Consider the following 19,908-nt stretch of genomic DNA (forward strand, 5'->3'; position numbering starts at 1 on the left):
GGCTCAGCCAGTCTCTAACAAAAAAGGTAACAAAAAGGACACAGCTTGCACAGCAAAGAGTCCGCCTTTGATTTTGGAAACTCCTCCCAAAGCTTCAGACTAGATGAAAGAGCTTAAAACTGTTCTAAGGAAACGGAACTGAAAGTCATCAGTATTGTTCTCAGTTTCTCAGTGGGTATGTAGTAAATGCTAAAACATGACAAACATTAACAGAGCATCGTTCTAAAATAACATTTAAAAGGATAGCTGAAGGCAACATAGTAGTGTGAGTGGTATCTCACAGCTCTCGAGTCCTGGGTTTGATTCTGAACTGCAGCACCTTCTGTGTGAAGTTTGCCTGTTCTCCCTGTCTCTGCATGGACTGATATAGCAAGTGGACCCATCTTGCACACTTAACTTCTTGCATACAGTCCAGGTTGCTGCAAATCTCATCAGGAATAACTGGATTTCTTATTAATGAATAGTAAAGTGATGTGCATCATCCCAAAACAATGCAGTACTGAAATCTAAAAATCTATTTTTTCCTTTTAATTAAAATATTAGCTAGTTTGATACTGTAATGAGCCTATTACAACATCACATTAAATGTTCACCAGTGACAGCTGCTTCATATGTGTAATGTTTTATCATTATAAAATATTTCAATATCACAATGTATTTTCTGGTTAAGCTTAATGCAGCTCCACACAGAGAACTGAATAAAGGACTTACGTGCAATTATCTGTCAGACTCTTACTGACTTGGAAGACTTTCTTCTTAAAACTGATTCTGAAAGGCCAAACATTTATAATATCCACAAGCCATTGTATGCCTATTTGCTAAGGATATCAAAAGTCTTGTATATAATATCATTAGTGTAATTGTAAGACAAGTTCTCCAATTTAAAAAAAAACAGTTTCCCTTTTTTTTAACCACAATTCTCTATCTTGCATGTTAGAATTCTAGTTTTTTTTTCCCCCCGATTTGCACCCTAAGACATCAGTAACTATGTAACTACAAAATTGGTACTTTAGTTATTAAATGGCGACAACGTGGAGGTGTAAAATAAATTGCACCGTTTCAGAAATGAAACTCTTGATTTCCTTTGCCACCGCTGGAAAATTCAAATCATTGCGAATCCCCCGTGCTGAGTACTTTCCCTTGCACCGCCTGCACAATGTCGTCTGAAATCACTAAGCACAAGCTAAAATACAAAAAAAAACATAGAACAACATGCAATGGCCAAACTTCCTAGTTGTCCCTGTCTTATGTGTCTCAGCCTCTGCTCAGTCTTTTGTGCCTATAGGGCGTAATAGGGCACCACGTTACCCACCTGAGGATTGATGTCATTGTTGCTTGTTCCTTGTTTCAGCTTATACCACATGGGATCTTGTTTCTTCTTTGCATTGTTTCCTTCTCTCTTTAAAATCAGCTCCCTGCCATCTACATCTACTGTATGTGGAACACAGCTGGGGTTCCCAGCCTTGGTACTGGGGGCTTACACAACTCGTGGCTTTTTATTCCGGCTGAGCCTAATTACTTAATTGAAGCCATAATTGAATTAAGAAGCTGTTTGATTGGAAAATTTACAAGATTGTTTTCTACTTAAAAGTTTTGACTTGTATGTTACTTATGAAATATGGTAGTTGAAAGGCAACCTTCAACACGTGTGAGAGCTGAAAATAATCAAACAGTTCAACTTAATCCAAGTATTAAGTCCATTAAGGGATCCATTGAGTAACAAAGCTTGGCTGGAATGATACCCAGCAGGTATGTGTGCCTTCAGGTCAAGCACTGGGAGACCCTTGGACGGAGAAGTAGACTTGATGTACGATAATCAAGACTGAATTGCAATGTCGAAAAACATTTCTCTCTCCAAAACAGAGTGGCTTTGGGTGTGACACAGTGTGGCTCAGTCACTGCTCCTCAATGATGATACCCATATTACTGTAAAGCTTCAGGGGTGACAGCTTTTTACTTTTGAACAAAACTGCAGCCTATAGGCCTGTCTTAAAGTGTTGGATGGAGGCACTCTTACCCAAATTGCATAAAAGGAAATTCTTTCCATTGGACTGAAGTGTAGTTAGGTTACACTGACTTAGTGCAAAGGCTGTGTTCGCACATAAGAACATAGAAAAAGGTTACAAATGAGAATAGGCCACTCAGCCCATCTGTCCTATTTGGTAGTTAGTAGCTTTTTCATGGCATACAGTATGAACATCCTGACACCTACATTCCTTGGAATAATTAAAGACAGACAATTGGAATTTTAATGCCCCCTTTCATTACAGGAAGCTAAAAAATCTTTATTTTGCATTAGGCGAGGAAAAAAAAAAAAACCATGCAAGACAATAGCATTAATCATAAAGTGTAAAAAACAATGAAGTGACTCTCATGGAGAAGGAAGGCGATGCATCACCTACAGAGTGGCATCTAAGAGACTGTGAGGGGTGTTTAATAGTCACAACAGTAGGATTAAGTGCAATATTGTAGCTGTGTTAACACATGCTGATGTTACTGGATTATACTTTAACATGACAAGCATTTTATAATCACAAACTGAATTTGTGTAAATGTCAATATGACTAATTAAGATTCCATTTCCACTGTAAAATAAGCATTCAATCTTTTCACAAGTGTATAGTGCTATTTTGAATTACAACTACAAAAGTGAATACAGTGTCATCTTATTGCTAGTAATAATTATAGAGGCTCCACGTATATCTTTTTTTTTTTGCTTTAGGAGAAGTTTGAACAAATGACAGACCAGGTCAGAGTGCTTTATTTAAATGCTAGTGGTCTGGATGTTACAGTATAGATGTTGTTTTCAAAGTTGTTTTGTTTCCTCACACAGTGCAAGGTGAGAGGAACAGTCAAAACCCCAACATCATCTCTTGCCTTTAAATTGACTTTGCTTGTGTCCCAAGGTGAGTTTGATCATATTTCCATATTAACATGATTTAACTACTGTGCGAGGTAATATGGCTTCAAGCTCAGCACAGTTCGTATCAGTTTGAGTTGCTGTGTTCAATTAAGCTGAACAGAAAGTTGCTGGGTGTACAGGTTTGATGGGACTGTGATCAATTGGCTATCATTTGAAGAAGTGCTTAAATTTAGGTGCCACGTGATGATACTTAGGGAAGTTTTTTGTCAGGTTCTTTGTCAATGGTGCTGTATATGCAGGGGGAGATTCTTTTCAACAAATCTTAAAAAGAGGATGTAGGAAATGTCTGTTCTGGCACAATGTAAGTGACATGCATCCAGTAATGTCCACTCTAACAGAGCCTTGTTCTTTCACAGCCAGCGCCTTTGTCCAGTGACACTGTTGAAGATGTACTCTCTCCCTGTGACTAGGAGACAAACAAAGTCTGTTATCCAGGCTTTGACTGTCAGAACTGAAATCTCTGATTCAGTTTAGTGATTTTCCACAAAGGCCTTCATTGCCCTTCCAATGCATGATGCATTTCACTTAAAACAAAGTAATTATGTAGACGTTTGCCAAGTACTGTACAGTATATTCATATACAGAAAATCTCTTGTGGCATTTTATACGTTAGAAGGCATCTTACTGTATGCTTATAGTCATTTTATGTCCATTCACAATGATAATGACAGCTTTCAGTCCGCATAATGGGAATTTTTATCCTGGCAACCGAGGCTAAATCGATTTTCACTATGAAATGTGTTATTGACTGGAAAAAAATGAATAACTCCAGCAATATCGCATGATAGCGAAATTCAAATTCAAATTCAGGGACGCTAACTGAGGGCGGAAGGGAATAGGAATATTAACCAAATTACTTACTCGGGTCCTGGGCTCTTCCATCGAATTGCTGCTGGAAAAATAAATTACCACACATTAACGCTCACTAACACTGAAGAACCACCTTTTTATCCGACTAGAAATACGGCTTAAAACTGCTCATTCCAGAGACGGGAGAGTGTCCCTCAGCTGAAAGCAGTCCTGTTCGGAAGTGAGGCGGTGGAAAGAGAACTGACCAGGGAGAGGGGGCTCTCGGGGATCTCTTTGTCCGCGGCCGGGGGGGGTGAGCTCTGCTGACGGAGGTTGCTCGGCGATGTGGGTCCCGCATCTTCAAAGACTCCACTGAACTGGCCGCTGCTAGAATCAAAAACACACGCAAGCAGCGGCTTTAAAAGCCTTTTACATCAATGTCGTGAAGGGCTAGATTAAAAATAAAACCCAGCAAACTCACAGCTCCTCTGGCTGCCCTAAACAAGAATAACTTATCCATGTACCAATTCCAATAAATCCAATTACTCCCATCGGAACGCAGGTAGAGACTTGCCAACTCCGAAACGCTAGACTTAAGTTCTCATTCATACCTTCAGCCATATCCTTCCTTAACACTTGATTTTCCATGCCAATATGTACAGTATGCGTATCGATGTGGTTGTCGTGTTTTTTTTTTCCCTGTCTGTCTGTACACCAACACCGCTGCTGTAAAATAAAAATACCACCCACCTGATAGGAATCACTTGCTTTTTTGAGAAACTTGTTTGCTTGTTTGTTTTTTTAAAGTGACCAAGGGTTCACAAGTTTCGCTGAGGGTTTCAGAGTCGGATACCTGAAGGTATCAGGTTAAGCCACTTTCTGCTCCAGTCCGACAGAGGGGGAGGGCTACGGGGCTGGAGCTCACCTGTCCTGCAGGAGGGGTTTGGTTGCTTCTATGGGGGCCCGCCCGCAGACTGAGGTCCTGCAGGAAGAAACACCTCTGTATGAGTGCCCAGCGGGCAGGGGCCACATGCACAGATCCACATGCTGCTTGGTTCCTTGTTAAAACAGTCATAGCGGAAGCGGTGATAAGCTGCTCTGAAGCTGGAGGCGCCCCTTACAGCTCTCAGAGGCCTGGCGGGGCACTAAGCTTACTGCCCTGAATATTCCAGAGGTCTCAAAACCCCAGCAGCTCAGGCCTGCTACACACTGCTGCTTGGAGGGACAAGCTGGCTACAGGCATGGAAAAAACAGAGAAGAAAAATCTGCCAGTCTGTAGGTACTGTAGGTCATAACTGAACCAGCAGTTACTAAAGTATGAAGCACAACCTGCACCCCAAACTGTGAGGGGTCCCCCTTTATTGTTTTTTTAACTTACGCGTATTTTGGAATATCATGCTGTGACAGACCTTGCTGTCAAGCAGGCCAGTCTCATGAGTTGTGCAAAAAAACACAATCTGTTACGGTCCCAGAGTAAAGTCCTGGAGGCTTTAATTTTACTCCTTTCCAGGGTAAACATTAAACAAAAAGTCACCACTAGCACTGTGCATGCCCTTTAAATACCAAACAAAAGCCTAATTACACCCATGAGAGAAGGAACATTTCTAAACCCTTTACCAATTAACCAATAATTACATCAGTCACCCCTAGTGTGGCTATTTACAAGTAATAAGAGGTTGTGTAGTGACCTCTAGTGGCAGGCCAACTGTAACTGCAGCCCCTTCTTAAGCCACTCTGCTGCACATTCTTACAAACACCAGCTGGAGTCTCAACATATCTTTACCAAACTAATCTCTAATCACTAGTAAATAGTTCAGGATCATGATTGGCATGATTGGAACACACAGGCTTGGGAGCTGATACATACAGGGTGAGCAGTTTCCAGGTGAGTAAGGCCAGAGCCAGCAGCAGCAGGGCTCCAGTAACTGTGAGCACGACCACAAACCACATGTCTGGGACCCACTCGAACACCGTCAGCGTCACTGTCTTAGTCTGCCGGGGCCTGTGCTGTAAACACAATGATGACGGTGAAATCTGTGAGGGAAGTGCCCGTTGTCTGGATGGCTCGCGTCTCTGCTTTCACTTAAGAGTCTTCGGTTTCAACCAGTTCTGCCCCATTTCCTCAATTTCAACTTCCCACTCCTTCCAAAAGTCTGAAAAACACAATTTCATCCCTCCCTCCCCTATTTACATATATTTACCCCTTGTATTTTCCCTTCAAATAGATCTATAAGCTCGAAGCCATTACATCTTCACAAACTAGATCCGCCCAGCTGTTCAGAATGGTGAAAATCTTTGGGCCTGAAAAAAGGCGCAGACATCTTTCAAGAAAAAAATGTAACGGAAGGAGAACAAATGTGAGATTAACAGCTAAAATAGATGGGTCTTACCAGGTATTTTTGGAAAATGAGAGAAAAAGAGCTAAAAAATGCACAGCAGGATTTGAGAGCTAAAAAACCCAACAGGACTTCTATAGTGGGCCAGAACTTGGAAGATGTTCTCTCACGCAGCTCGTCGTAATTCTGAAACACACTCCTACAGCACCAAGCTCGGGTCTGGTTAATGGAGGAAACCCAGCCTGGTGCCGGCACACAGGACGCGGGGGCCTGGAAGCAGCCCCTGTGGTTTCCATGGCGGCGTTACCGTGGTTTTGACAGTGGTGGTGGGCTGGGTTGTCGTCCAGGGAACCACGTGCACGATCACGGTCGCCGTGGTGGAGAAAACAGGCGGGCCTTTGTCTTTCACCTCAATCAGGAGCTCATAGTCCGTGGGGTCATAAACCCCTGGCATCTTGAAGGAAAAGGCATTCCGGGAACACAGGGCGCTTCCCTTCATGGTGAAGCGGTTATTAATGTTGCCTGAGGAAGTACAGGAGGTGTCAACAGTGCAGTTCTGCCCCCCGGGACACCTGACTCCTGCACTGGTCAATTTTACGAGCAGAAATCTAGTATTTGTATGATGACAAGATGACGTTTTCATAAGATGAAAAAAAATTCAAGTGAAACTTTGCTGTTACTTATTTACCCTCATTTTTCAGAGGCTTTGTGAGAGGACCAGAATTACTTTCCATGATCCTTTTGAAACAATGTATCTTACCCTACCGGCAGAATGGCAAATTATTCTGCTCACATTATGTTGAAAATAACTTTACATATTTTTATTTTTTTTTCCCCAGTGTGTACCATTAAGATGTAAAAAGATGTACTGCAATTGGTCAAATATCTGCCTTCCTAAAGTTCATGTCCAGCTTTTCTATTCCAAAACAAAACTGGCGATTACCCCCAATTTAACCTTTTTGTAATTATATTAATGCCTGCATTAGGATGTTCCATATCATTCTTAAAACGGTGTAAAACATACATTTTGCTATAATCGGTGCACTGATCTGTGAACGACTCACCTCCTACTATACTATAGGTAAGGTCTTCTGTAGGGGTGTCTATGTCCGTGCACTGAATAGTTGTTATTCCTACATCAGTCTTCAGAGTGGAATAAATTAGTTCCTCATAATAAGGAGGTTTACACATAGGTGGGTTGTCATTCTCATCCTGAGTTTTAGAAAACAAATTTCCAAACCGTTCAATCCCAAAAGTTTAATTAAAAGAGTCCAGAACAACACTAGACATAGTAATAATAATGAGCACACTAGTCTTGAGACTAATTGTACACATAATTACACATCGTCACAGGTCTTTAATTGAATGAGTATCGAAGCTCTTTTGTTGTAGTGCACAATTTCCTTTTCTCTGAGTTGAATCACTTTTCCTTTCCAGACCAGCATTGTAACTTTCAGTTAATGGTGAGTAAGGCTTGCTCTGCGGCAACAAAAGTTTGATAATGTACCGTAAGTCCAACAGGAAAAGTAAGGAAGTATTTGGAATGAGAAGGAATTGAGGAACAGTTTAATTAAATGCACTGAATGCACACAACCCTTCATAGCTTGTCAGTTACATTACTGTTCCCCATTGAAGCATACATTTTTTAACAATTAAGCATGCAATATAATGAATTCCATTTACCTGAACTCTGACAGTGACAGTACAAAAGGCAGTCTTCTGCATCTGTGGATCAGGGGAAATGTCCTGGTTCATGTCCACAGCCTTGATCTTCAGTTGATAAATTGACTGCTTCTCATAGTCCAGGTGAGAAAGAACATGGATTTCACCTTCAAACAAAGAAACGCTGATTTCATGGGGACATCCTATATGTGTACATGTTCTAAATTTCTTATACCTGTGATACCACACTTATGCTTTGATTAGATTATGTGGTACATTCTCTACATGCAGAAAAAAATAGTGTTTACCTGTTGTTACCAGAAGAATAAGAATAGTAAAGAATAACGATACTATTGGACAATTAATCCATAAGGTCAAAGCAAAAACATGTGTCCTCAGGTATAACCCCAGCAATGCTGACTGGACAAAGGAATCAAGCACAAATCCTTTCACCTGCAGAAAAAAGCATTAATTGGTGCAACTAAAACTGGAATTTCCCATGTCTTTAATTTAATTTAAAAAAGGTGCAAACAGATGCTCACCACTTCTGGGGTCAATGTAGAATTTTGGGGGGTTGTTGCCTGCGCCCCCGGCGATGCTGTACTCGACATTATTGAAGGGCCAGTCTCGATCTGTGGCATTGACCTGGCCAATGACAGTGCCCAGAGGGGCATTCTCGTTCACCTGCATGGCCTGAGGGCAGGGGCTGAAGACAGGAGGGTGCTCATTCACCTGGGTCACCGTTACGTATACTGGGATTGTAGCTGGAAGATTAAGAGAGCAAAGAGAATTCAGCCCATCAATCCATTTGGTAGTTAGTAGATAATTATCTCAATATGATCTCAGCCAGCTGTTACTTTAAAGAAGGTAGGTCGTTTCATACTCCTACCACCCTTTGGGTAAAGATGTGCGTCTTATTCTTAGTTTTAAATGCACTCCTACATAGTTCTAGCTTGTAACCTCTTGTTCATAGTTCACTGTTTATGTTAGTACAGGACATTCTTTAATGCAAGACCTTACTTGCACATTATACAATGTCAACATATTTTCCTTGCATTTAAAGTCTACACTTTGTTTACCTTGCTCCCACGTTGTCTAGGGAAGATGTGTCAACATAAACACCTAAGTCATTTTCTTAAGCAGGCCCTTCGAGCTCAGCATTTCCCATTTTGGGTTTATAGTTTATGTTTCCCCTAAGAGTAATTGTCTGCATCACCATCTGCCAGATGGCAGTGTTAGCCCAGTCTTGTATTTTATCCAAATCTTTTGAATCTTTTTGCTATTTACACACTACTTGTTAATCCTCCTATTTTGGTATCACCTGCAAACCTGACTAAAATTTCGCGTTTAGACAAACTTAACTTGACCGAGGTCCGACTTATGGACTCGTGGACTGCTTAATTAACCCCCTGAATGAAAAGGGCACAGAGAATGAACCATTAACAGGCTCTCTGCCTATAGGACTCTTCCTCACCTCCAGTGTTTGGGAGACGATGGGTTTTTTGGGGGGGTCTCATTCAAATAGAGCTCCTAAATATGTCACTGAACTAACTGGCCGTTGCCTATGATTATTCTTCCTGGGCTTGAAATGCAAACTGCACAACTAAGAACCAGTGGACCTGGAGTTTACACTTTGGGTTCAGTAACATTGATTTATAGGTCTAAAAACACAAGGAGTGGAGAAGGTAAGCGGAAGCTTTGAAAAGACATTTTTAGAATACAGAGGTTGCAAGGAAAAGACAACAGCATTCAGAGCATTCAGAAAACAGCACATCTCACTGAATGGAACTCTCATCTATAGAGCACGTTCACCGGAATGATAAGGGGAGATTTTTTCCTGGGAATCTGCTAGGTTTCCTCCATATTCTGGACTCATTATATGTATTTTTAAAACACTTGAATTATTCTGGATTTGGAAATTGTGCAAAGAAAGCTTTGAAGGCATTAAAGTTCAGTTTTGAGCAAGTAAACCCAAATAATTTAAATTAATGTACAGTAGTTTGACAACCAAAGCTTAATTGTGAAGCAAATAAAAGGCACTTCAAGCCAGCAGTTATTGTATCTACTCTATATACTGTATATTACAATGTTTGATAAGCAACTCTTTCACTTTATTGTTACAACTACTACTACTGCTAATAACACCAACATTAATAATCACACCAAAAAAAGTAGACTTACTTGTCAGCGGAGGCTTTCCATTGTCTGTTATGATGATACTAGCAGTGTACAGAAAATTAACATTTGCCACTTCATAGGAATCATAATCCAATGTACTGTTCAACTAGGGAAAACAAGCAGAGAAGCAAAGAACGGTTTCCAGTAGAATCTTACAGTGAAGACAGACTTATTGACAAGGTAAGATCAGATCACTTTATTGGCCATATACTTTTGCCTACATTAGGAATTTGTCTTTTCACATACCCCAGCTTGCTCTCCATGAGACACAGACAGAGAGAGAAGCTGGGGTCAGAGCACAGGGTCAGTCATTGTACAGCACCCCAGAACAGTTGGGGTTAAGGGCCTTGCCCAGGGGCCCCATGGAGTAGGATTCCTCTGCCAACTGCGGGATTTGAACCTGCAACCTTCCAGCCACAGGCACAGATCCTTAGCTGCAGTGCCACCGCTCCACCACAGGTTTTACACAACCCACAAGGGTGTCAGAATTTTTATACAGAAAACACAAAGAAAAAAAAAACCCAATGCAAATTCAATTGGAAATTTAAAAAGTTAAGGAAAAAAAGAGAGGTCGGATGAACAACCCGTGACACGGGCAGCTCTCGAACTAAATCAACAAGTTGCTCACCACCAAATACCCGCCCTGTGGCGAGATCCGGAACTTGTCCTTGGAGTTCTCGTTAGTAACGATACTGTATGTTAGGCTGCTGTCCGTCCTGTCCATGTCCACACACTTCACTGGGTCATCACTTGGAAACTTGTATCCAATGGGTTCCGATTCCTTTATTTGTGCTCTGTTCATCGACAAAAGACCACATTTGTTTGCCAGGGGTGCGTTTTTTTAGGACCCCCCCAGTGTTGGCTGGGCTTCATTTCAGCTGTGCTCTCAGCTTCACAGAACCCTTTGCTGAGGCTAACAATGTGCAGAATTAGACCCGTTCCTTTGTCGTCAGGTGCAGAAGACTCCATTAAGCAACTTGAGATCTACTGTACAAGTCTGTAGCTGAAAACTATTAAAAATGTTTAATTCACGTGACGATTAGTGTAGTTCAGGGGTCAGTTAACTGAGAGCTCAGCTACCACATGAACCAGAAGACAGAGGGCCCCCCATAGAAACACACTGAACTACTCTCGCTGTCACACTAAAATGTAATAACGGACACATCTGACTTTTTGAAAGCAGACCCTGCAACAAAAAAAGTCATAAGGAAAGTTGGAAACAAGAGACTCCATCTTTCCCTTTTACACAGGGAACAGAAAAGAAAAATTGAAACCTCAGCTCATTCTTCTTCCTCAAGAGGAAGATTGAGAGTAGTCCTAATGGTTAGTCTAAAAATACCATGCTTATCCTCTCTTTAGCTCAGCCGATGTTAATCATTCATATACAGTAGTCACGGGAGCAGCACACATTACAGCAGCAGGAGGGAGAGATTAGATAAAGACTCCTCACACAATGAGAGCTGGGAGGCATACAGGTGGGAATTCATTGACGTCCCTCACAGTGATGGAGACCGTCGCTGTGGCGCTGACTTTATGGATCGGGTCGTAGGCCTGCACCAGAAATACCGAGGAGTTCAGGTGAGGGTTCGCCTCCAGATCGAGGTTGTAGGTGGTTCTGATTTCACCCGTCCCTGGAGAGCAAAAAACATGAAGCTGATCAACCCTGGCAATTCCCCAAAATTCCTCAGTATGCACTTGTGCTAATCTGCTCCACCCCTGCTGGGATTTGATCACCCTGTACACTAGCAAGCAGGGCCTTGTGACTCAGCAGAAACCTACCCCGTCTGGGTTTCAAAAGGATGATGTCACTACTGTGACATGCTCGCTATACCGAGCCCTGTTACACAAACACACAGTATTCCAGTGGTCTACAACCCTGATCCTGTAGGAACACTGTTTTCTGGTTTTTACAACAGTCAAATTCCTAGTCACAGACTAGACCTCTTGATTTCAGTTTTTTTGGTGGGCTTTCAGCTGAACTGGCTTTAATCTCTTAAAAGTTCAAATGGGATTTGTAATTAATATCAACCCTGTACCGATTTCTGAGTTTTACCAATGCCCTGATTCATATTGTCTGATATGTAACAAACTGGACCTCAGCAAAAGGAAAAAATACTCATTGATGTCTCTCCTACCTGTGTCTGCTTATCATCAACTGATTAAATAGAAAGTGATGTTTAATCAGAACTAACAGAAAGCAAGCTGAGAAGATGTTGCATAAAAGTCCTGTCATTGGAAACAGTACTCTTGAATCAGGGTATTTATGATACTCAGAACTGACTGAAAAGGCAAGTAAAATAAAAGACTAAATAATCAAGCACATCAATTAAATCATCAGCTAACATTGGAGACATAGAGCTCGCTGCAATGAAAGCCAGCAGACTCCAGAACCAGAGTTAAGAATCACTTCAGTGGACATGTGCACATATGTATAGCTATTTAATGCAAAAAAAAACCATTAAAAAACCCTTTTTAAATATTTTTTTTTTCTCCTCTGTGTCTGGTTTTCAATATTTGAGGACGGGTGCAAACGTGAACTACATTATGAGCAAGCTAAAAAACACACATAAATTAGTATTTCTTTGTTACTTTTGTAGTCAGAGTAGTTGTTTCAGGCATAATTTAAACTGACAAAATGGTAATAATGTCCTCAAGGAACAGCATGGTACAGCATGAAATAGCAGAAAGCATGGATCAATGTCCAGACCCATCTTTCCCTTTTCGGGGACTATTTACATCTTTGGGTAACTACAGAAAGAACAGTGGTGTATGAATGGGAAAGGCTTACGCTGATGGATCTGATAAGCAGCATATCCTCCCAAGGTCTGGGGAATGATCTGATAGTAGATATCTGATCCTTTAGCTAAGACTGTCATGACGGAGGCTCCTGGCCCAGTGTTCTCATCAATGGATACAGCGTAGCTGCTCTTCCTGACGAAAGACAGATCACAGATGTGTCCAGCATGCAAATTCCACCCCAAAGATAAAAAAAAACACTGAAAGAATTAGCTTCATTTTAAATTCAATGCGACAAAATATTTTTCATTTTGGTGGGCAGAGTATTTCTTTCATTGCACAGCCCTCATTGCTTCCTTGCGCAAAGCTAAACTCCTCAGATGGATCACTGAACCCCTCTAAGTCAGTTGTTCCCCAGGTTTACCCCTAAAAAAGGTGGCTGCAGTACGTACAGCAGTATCAAGCTCCTGTCATTGCTGTGGAGCAACTGTGCTGAGTTGCAGGTGTCCTGGATGGATCCACGGATCACCTGCTGCAATAACTCGGGGTGCTCGTCGTCGGATTGGGAATAACCACGCCCCCAGCATGTCAGCAATGCTGTATACTCACGGGAAGGTGACATTGGCGGTTTCTACGGGCAACACCTTCACATGGAGAATTCCACTGCACGATGAACCATTCATATCATTGACTGTTATGAACAGCGTGAAGCTCTGCAACCAGACAAAGGAAGCTCTGAAATACTTTGTGTTTTCTCCCACCAGGAGAAGACAAAAGTATCCATTTTGATGTACGTTAAAACATTGTAACAGCAAACGAAATGCTTAGTCTTCTAACACCCAATAGATAAAAACCTGAACATGGAAACAGGCAGATGGAAGAGAAGATGTCTGCAAGATTACTGCATCACATCACTATTTCAAAATTTAAAAGCCTACATGTGTGTTATCAAACTGTTAGTATTCTACGTATTTTATTGATATCAGAGATCGTATATACAGTATGAAAGTCAATATTATACAGCATCACCTAAAGATAGCACACCTAATTGTGTCTTACAAAGGGTAACAAGCTGTCTGTACAAGCTTACACCACTGAGCAGGAATGGATAAGGTGTGTTCTTATAAAACATGCTACCTACAGTATAAGGCATAAACTGTGTATTTGAGCTTGGTCTACATTGTAAAATGTTGTGCAGAGACTTGCCTGTAAGGAAAAAATTGGCTCTTTGAACGCTTTTAATTGAAAGAACACAGAAGAAAAGTGAGAGAATACTCTAACTGAACCATGAAGAAGTCACCTTCTTTGCATGAGAGTATTTCAGTATTTTCTCCAGCACTGAGTACACAAAAACTCAAAAGGCTGCTTGCATAGTTACAGCTTTGTTATCAAAGGTATCGCTAAAGTTGAAAGAAAACAAAGGAAACTATACACATAGCAACATGGCAAAAATAAATGTCATGGTAGAGTACATGCTTCTTTAAATCAAATCATAAAGTCAACAGAATAGTGCTACACTTGGTCCTAACCCTGTTTACATCAGTAAATACGTGATGACAAAAAATTTGTTTTTTAACACACTACTTCCTTCTCACCCGCACAGGGGAGTGCTAGATTGTTCTGAGAGATAGTAGAGCTGAACCTTTTTAGAGATAAAACTTTTAAGTCTTAATGTTAAAGATTATTAAACTATAATATTTTTAATCTCTGTGTTGAATGAAAGGCTTTATGTTTTAAAAGAATGTGGGATGTTTTATGATGTTAGTACAGACTGCTGCACACATTTACTAGCCATTCTGTAGGCAGCATTTTTACTCATGAGAACACATGGAAACTGTGATGTCTGTCCAGTATTCTTAGAGAATTTTACACTATTCTGGTTCGAAATCAGCAAGATACAATTGTAAGTAAAAATGGCAAAAAATAGTAGCAGCCGTATCACCCGGCAGCTCACAACTGCCAACCCACAGAAGCTAAGCAAGTGTGAGCCTGGCCAGCACATGGATGGGAGACCTCCCAGGAAAAACTAAAGTTGCTGCAGGAAGAGGTGTTAGTGGAGCCAGCAGGGGGTGCTCACCCTGCGGTCTGTGTGGGTCCTAATGCCCCAGTATAGTGATGGGGACACTATGCTGTAAAAAGGCACTGTCCTTTAGATGATCAGTAAAACTGAGTTCCTAACTCTCTGTGGCCATTTAAAAGGTGTTTCTTAAAAGAGTTGGGGTGTTACCCCAGCTTCCTGGTGAGATATCCCCCCTGGCCTTTACCAATCATGGCCTCCTAATAATCCCCATCTCTGAACTGGCTTCATCACTGCACTCCTCCCCACTGAGAGCCTGTCTGAGAGTGTACTGGTGCACTCTGGCTGACATCACATCATCCAGGTGGGGCTACACACTGGTGATGGTGGAGGGGAGAATGTTACAGAGGATCAAGTAAAGGTTTATTCCCTGCTGAAAAGAGAAGAAAAAAAAAAGTTTAACTGTGGAGTCTTCTTCGGCTTCCTTCCACAGACAAAATGTTGTGTTTCTTCTCTACTCTTTTCAGCAGGGAATAAACCTTTCCACTTGTTCCTTTGCAGCCTGCGCATGCTGACGCAGCTACAGTACGCACCTGAACTTCTTCAGTTTGTTACGGGCCTTATTCGGCATGATTGCGACACAGGTCAACTTTAACATAACAGAGTAACTGAGAACTGATTGTGCTGTATGGGCAGTGTAACAGATCTTATAGTGCGGGATGAAGACGAGGAGTGCTGCTCTCCATGAGCCTCAGCAGTGCTCCAGCTCCCCACAGAAGGAGCCTGTTCTTTTGGCTCATGGGTCTGGCTGCTTGTAGGGACTGTGCAGGCAGCGCACTTGGAAGCAGTGGGACTTGAAATCAGAGGTCCCGTCAGGCAAGCGATAGTTCAACTATAAAAACCTTAACCTACACCTCTCTTTCAAGCACGAAAACGAAGACTTTCTGGAGTCTATCAGGGTGAAAATGAAAAACGATGACTGTTGTTACGATAACGTGTTTGATTTTCAAATCCTCTATTACGGGTGTTCTCAACTACAGCACGCACATAATTTGTCAACTCGCTTCCAGCACTTAAAAAGGTCAGATAGAAATTCAAACTGGGTATCAAGCCTGTACCAATTTCTCACTTAGATGTGTTCTCACTCGGTTTTGCTGCCTGAAATCTACTGTAGCTGTAATTGGACCTGCTGAAGGAAAATAACATGTACATTGTAGGAGTGTTTGGCACTGTCATTCCCATTCATGTCTGTTAATCATTCATTGATCACCTGTAACCCTGTATACTGTATGCTATTTAATAATGGTTAGCACATGGAGGAGAGACAGAGTTATGCGGTTTATGCAGAAGCTATTGGAAACAATATGCTTGAAGAAGGTTTTTTTTTTAATTCAGGATTGAGGGTGGAAACAAAATCAACAAAAAGATTAAACAAGTAATCAGATCAATTAAAGGCATCGGTGAGTACTGGTGACAGCTGGAATGAAAACCAGTAGACAGAGTGGTTCCCCCCCAGGGTGAGAGACAGGAGCCACTGATCTATGGTTATTCCACTCCAACCCTACACATGGCCTTTAAAGTAAACCTTTATAAGTACCGTCACACTGTATAAGGGCATCTGCAGAGGCTGCATTCATTCAGTTTTACAATGCAACATCCAAACAATCAATCAAAAAGGCCTATGGCAGAGGAACCGATTTAAAACTACTTAATTTTAACCTACCCCCCTTTTTTAAAAGCCAGCAATTCAAGCCATTGCTCCCTCCTGCTTACTAAAAACAACAACACTTCCATTCCTTCATTTTCTTTCCAAGTGAGAATGCCAGAAAGTTTTTATTATTACAGTATATAAATAATCTTACCCCTGGGCCACTAAATCCTTTTTCGGGACTCGTAACACTTCCAGTGTTGATGTTTATACCAAAGGGCTTTTCAGGAGTCATTGAGTACTGTAAAGAAGAAAACATTGTGAAGGATACCTGTTCTTATGATGGGATTTCAGAAGATTTGTAAGACAATGTGATGCTTCGATATACTGTATACAGTCATCTGATACTACTGCAGTAATAACTAGTGTCTTATTTATATGATATCTTTTTTAAAGGGTAACAGCTGTTACCTTATAGCTGCCTGGGTTGGGATCAGCAGGATTCACAATGTAAATGATGGAAGAGGGAGCAAGGTTCTGCAGGACCTCTACTGTGGCTCCTCCTGCCAATCAATCAATTAATCAATCAATGCCCGGACATCGTTAGCGATCCATGGTTTATTATCACATTTTATTTATGAATCAATCAACTGGGGACAAAACAAAACAAAGAAATACAGTATAGCCAAAAGAACTTGTATACAAATGTAGAAGATTAAAAAAAGATTCATAATGTTATTATGAATAATAACCCAAAGGCAACACAAAATAAACCATATTATTAAATCTGGATACTGAGATTCCAATATCCCTAAACTCAAGCTAAATAATCCAAAATATGTTCTTAAGTAACTCCAACCATACAGAAGAAGTCTGCTGTGTCCAGGCTCACTCTAGAGTTTATAAACTATAAGCTATTTTCATATGTAGCTTACTTAATGCATTATAATGAATTAAAGATTAATTCATTGCTATGATCTAAAACACAAAAATGGTTCTATTGTACAGTACCCGAACAATTGATCGACTGTTGATATTTGCAGGGAGATGATTTTATTACTTTCCTATGCTGAAACTCCCTGGAAGAGAGATACACTGACACCGACCCACCTGCACTCGCAAAGAGTTTGTCACACTTTGGGGCTGGAGTGATGACGACATAGAGGCTGGCTTGTGCTGAAGAAGTTATATAAGAGATGGAGATGCCCATGGTGTACTGATTTGTGATTTTATGATTCAGAACAGCCGAACTGGACAAAGTAATCTAGAGAGAGAGCAGAGAGAGTAGAAGAATTGATGCCGCAACCGTATTTTAGGTATCAATGCAGAGAACTCTTCCAAAAGATGGGATCGGTTTTCTGTATCAATTAAGACAACTGTTAAGAAAAGTAGTTCTTGACTGACGCCTTGCCAAACAATACAACTTTGTTTTGTAGTTTGTGTGCATCTCTGTTTCTGAAAGGCATCACTGAATATCCGCTTCACATAGGTAGATTCATAACAAATTCAGTATATACTCGGTGAACGCGTGCTCTCTGATAAAACAGGCTCCAGACAGCTGGTCCCTTACCGTAGCTGTGGTCCCAGTTGCCCTGAGCTGAAAGATCGATAAGCACGAGCTGGAACCAACGCAGTTTATTGTTGGGATGGAGGACGCCGGAGAAAAAGTGAAAATGAAAACCACTGTCCCTGGAGGACTGGTTTCTGGGATAGAAACTGTTTCCGTTGTAAAGCTCAAAGCTATCAACAGAAAAACGTTTGAAAACACATTCATTCAGTAAAGCACCAACATGAATCTAAGATCAAAATTCTTTTACACTTCTCAGATTTATTTTTAAGTTCAGTGTACACTTCTTATAGTCATACACTTTAGTATTGACACCCTCAATATCCAACAACACAAGTAACTAAATTCAGTGCAATAAAACTACAATAAATTGGCAATTCTAGCAGATCATTTGCTCTTACTATTTCTGGAGAAAGTTTTGACATTGTGTGCCGATACCTATGCTGACAAAAAAGTAGTCCAGGCCATTGTAGAACTCCAACTATTTTTCACATTAACAAGAAACATGTTTGGAAAAAAAAAACTCAGCAACACTTTAAATTAAAATTGACTTACTTATTTAAATTAATTTTACTTACTTTGACTGTGGGATTCATGTACTGCAAACACAAAATATTGATTAATGTTAATCTTCATAGAGATGCAAATAATTCTTACAGATTACAATTTCACAGACACACAAAAACTGCTAGAACTTTGCTGGTCTTTCAGGTTTGTACTTGAGAGAATCTCATCTTGCGTTATCAGAGTTCTGCCCTTAAGAAGTTAAGACCTTGAGCATTTTCAAAAAAATTAAACAATGAAAATCTGTTACAAACCTGATCTCTCAGATCTATCTGTTACAATTTAACCCCACTTTACAATGATGCGTAAACTAAGGAATTCATTTTAAGGTGCGGAAAAAAAACACTAAATTGATGCTCACAAACAAATGTTCTGTTTTGTAATAATAGGATAACCATAGCAAATCCTGAAGTCCAGACTGAATACAAAAGCAAAAATATACCTTGCATCAGTAAAATGAGGCTCAAAGAGAATGCAAAGACTGTGTTCATGGTGCCTCTCATGTTAAGCTCTAGAAAAAGACCCATCAGTGTCCACTGCTCCACATTTCATACTACTGTCTGTGATGCGGAGCACAAACACAGTGACCGGGGTTGCTATGTGTTCAAGATATATGAACACTGGTAGCCAATCACAGCATTATATCGCTCAGTACACACACACTGTAATCAGCCTCAGCAGAGCTCCAGCAGTCTTAGTTATAGAAGCTGTGCTGGCCTTGATTCAAAAACTCACTTTAACAGGCAACAGCCCACGAGATGCCATGGTTACCCCAGTAACTCTGCTGCTACCTGCCTGCCACATTCCACCGAGAGAACATAACATCATGGCAATTGGAACACTGTCAGGTTACATTTTAGTCCTTTAACGTTAAATCCGCTCAACTACCCAAAAATTCCACTTTCAAAACGAAATGAAACGGTCTTTAAAAAGCCTGCATATGCTGAAATGCAATACTGCATATACTGTAGTTATAAGCACTCATGAAGTGAACAGAGCACAGATAAGCAGATACAGAGTGGACATAGGTAAGTGCATAGAAGAGGGAAAACAAAGCCTTATGCAAACAAAGAAGATTCTAACTAGTCAGTATAAAACTCCAAAGATAAAGCTTATTGCTGCCTTTAATCACAGAATAAAAGAACCTCAAACACAGAACAGAAAAGCTACTAGGGAACGTTTATCTGGTGTCCTACCACTTAGTGACCCAGTCCTAATTAGAATACCTTCTTACGCACATTTAATGACAAAGCACACAGTGAAAAGCAGTGGAACATTTGCATTTCTCACTTTAGATCAGCTGTATTTTGTACAATGGCACTTATGAGAGAAAATACAAGTACTCTCTTGATCAATGTCATGGAATAAAATAAAAATGTATGGATGGACTTCATTTTACATAGTGGATCATCTGCACAGCTACTTTTACACAAAAAATATTGGTACAGTAGCTGTGGAGAAACACGTTTTTCCCTCTATATTCAAAGG

General features: G+C 40.7%; 1 protein-coding gene across 4 annotated transcripts; it reads right to left on the reverse strand.

Moving 5' to 3' along the window:
* Positions 1-2,246: 2,246 nt before the first annotated feature.
* Positions 2,247-19,045, reverse strand: LOC148835460 (cadherin-related family member 4-like). 4 transcript variants are annotated; one of them, XM_088915147.1, is made up of 20 exons: positions 18,863-19,045; positions 18,435-18,455; positions 17,860-18,029; positions 17,400-17,553; positions 16,761-16,852; positions 16,504-16,590; positions 13,234-13,337; positions 12,677-12,819; positions 11,339-11,519; positions 10,517-10,682; positions 9,892-9,994; positions 8,253-8,474; positions 7,732-7,877; positions 7,113-7,260; positions 6,356-6,570; positions 5,580-5,719; positions 4,638-4,694; positions 3,979-4,099; positions 3,785-3,815; positions 2,250-3,329 (listed from the first exon to the last, which is right to left on the reverse strand). In XM_088915147.1, the coding sequence occupies exons 1-20, from the start codon at positions 18,945-18,947 to the stop codon at positions 3,274-3,276; spliced, it is 2,442 nt and encodes an 813-aa protein (XP_088771273.1). In that variant the 5' UTR covers positions 18,948-19,045; the 3' UTR covers positions 2,250-3,273. The 4 variants fall into 4 exon arrangements, with proteins under 4 accessions (XP_088771272.1, XP_088771271.1, XP_088771270.1 ...); XM_088915146.1 differs by lacking the exons at positions 18,435-18,455; positions 18,863-19,045 and having other exon boundaries at positions 2,247-3,329; positions 3,785-3,812; positions 3,979-4,096; positions 17,860-18,139; XM_088915145.1 differs by lacking the exons at positions 18,435-18,455; positions 18,863-19,045 and having other exon boundaries at positions 2,247-3,329; positions 3,979-4,096; positions 17,860-18,139.
* Between the last annotated feature and the right edge of the window lie 863 nt (positions 19,046-19,908).

This window comes from Atractosteus spatula, chromosome 5 (genome assembly GCF_055471065.1).
Source record: "Atractosteus spatula isolate fAtrSpa1 chromosome 5, fAtrSpa1.hap1, whole genome shotgun sequence".
NCBI classification, from domain to species: Eukaryota; Metazoa; Chordata; class Actinopteri; order Semionotiformes; family Lepisosteidae; genus Atractosteus; species Atractosteus spatula.

Coding starts and splice junctions, on each gene's coding strand:
- LOC148835460 (XM_088915147.1), bottom strand. CDS start 18,947: ATGGGTCTTTTTCTAGAGCTTAACATGAGAGGCACCATGAACACAGTC. Junction 11,520..12,676: donor TGCTTATCAGATCCATCAGC/GTAAGCCTTTCC, acceptor TTTGCTCTCCAG/GGACGGGTGAAATCAGAACC. Junction 6,571..7,112: donor TACCTATAGTATAGTAGGAG/GTGAGTCGTTCA, acceptor GTACTTCCTCAG/GCAACATTAATAACCGCTTC.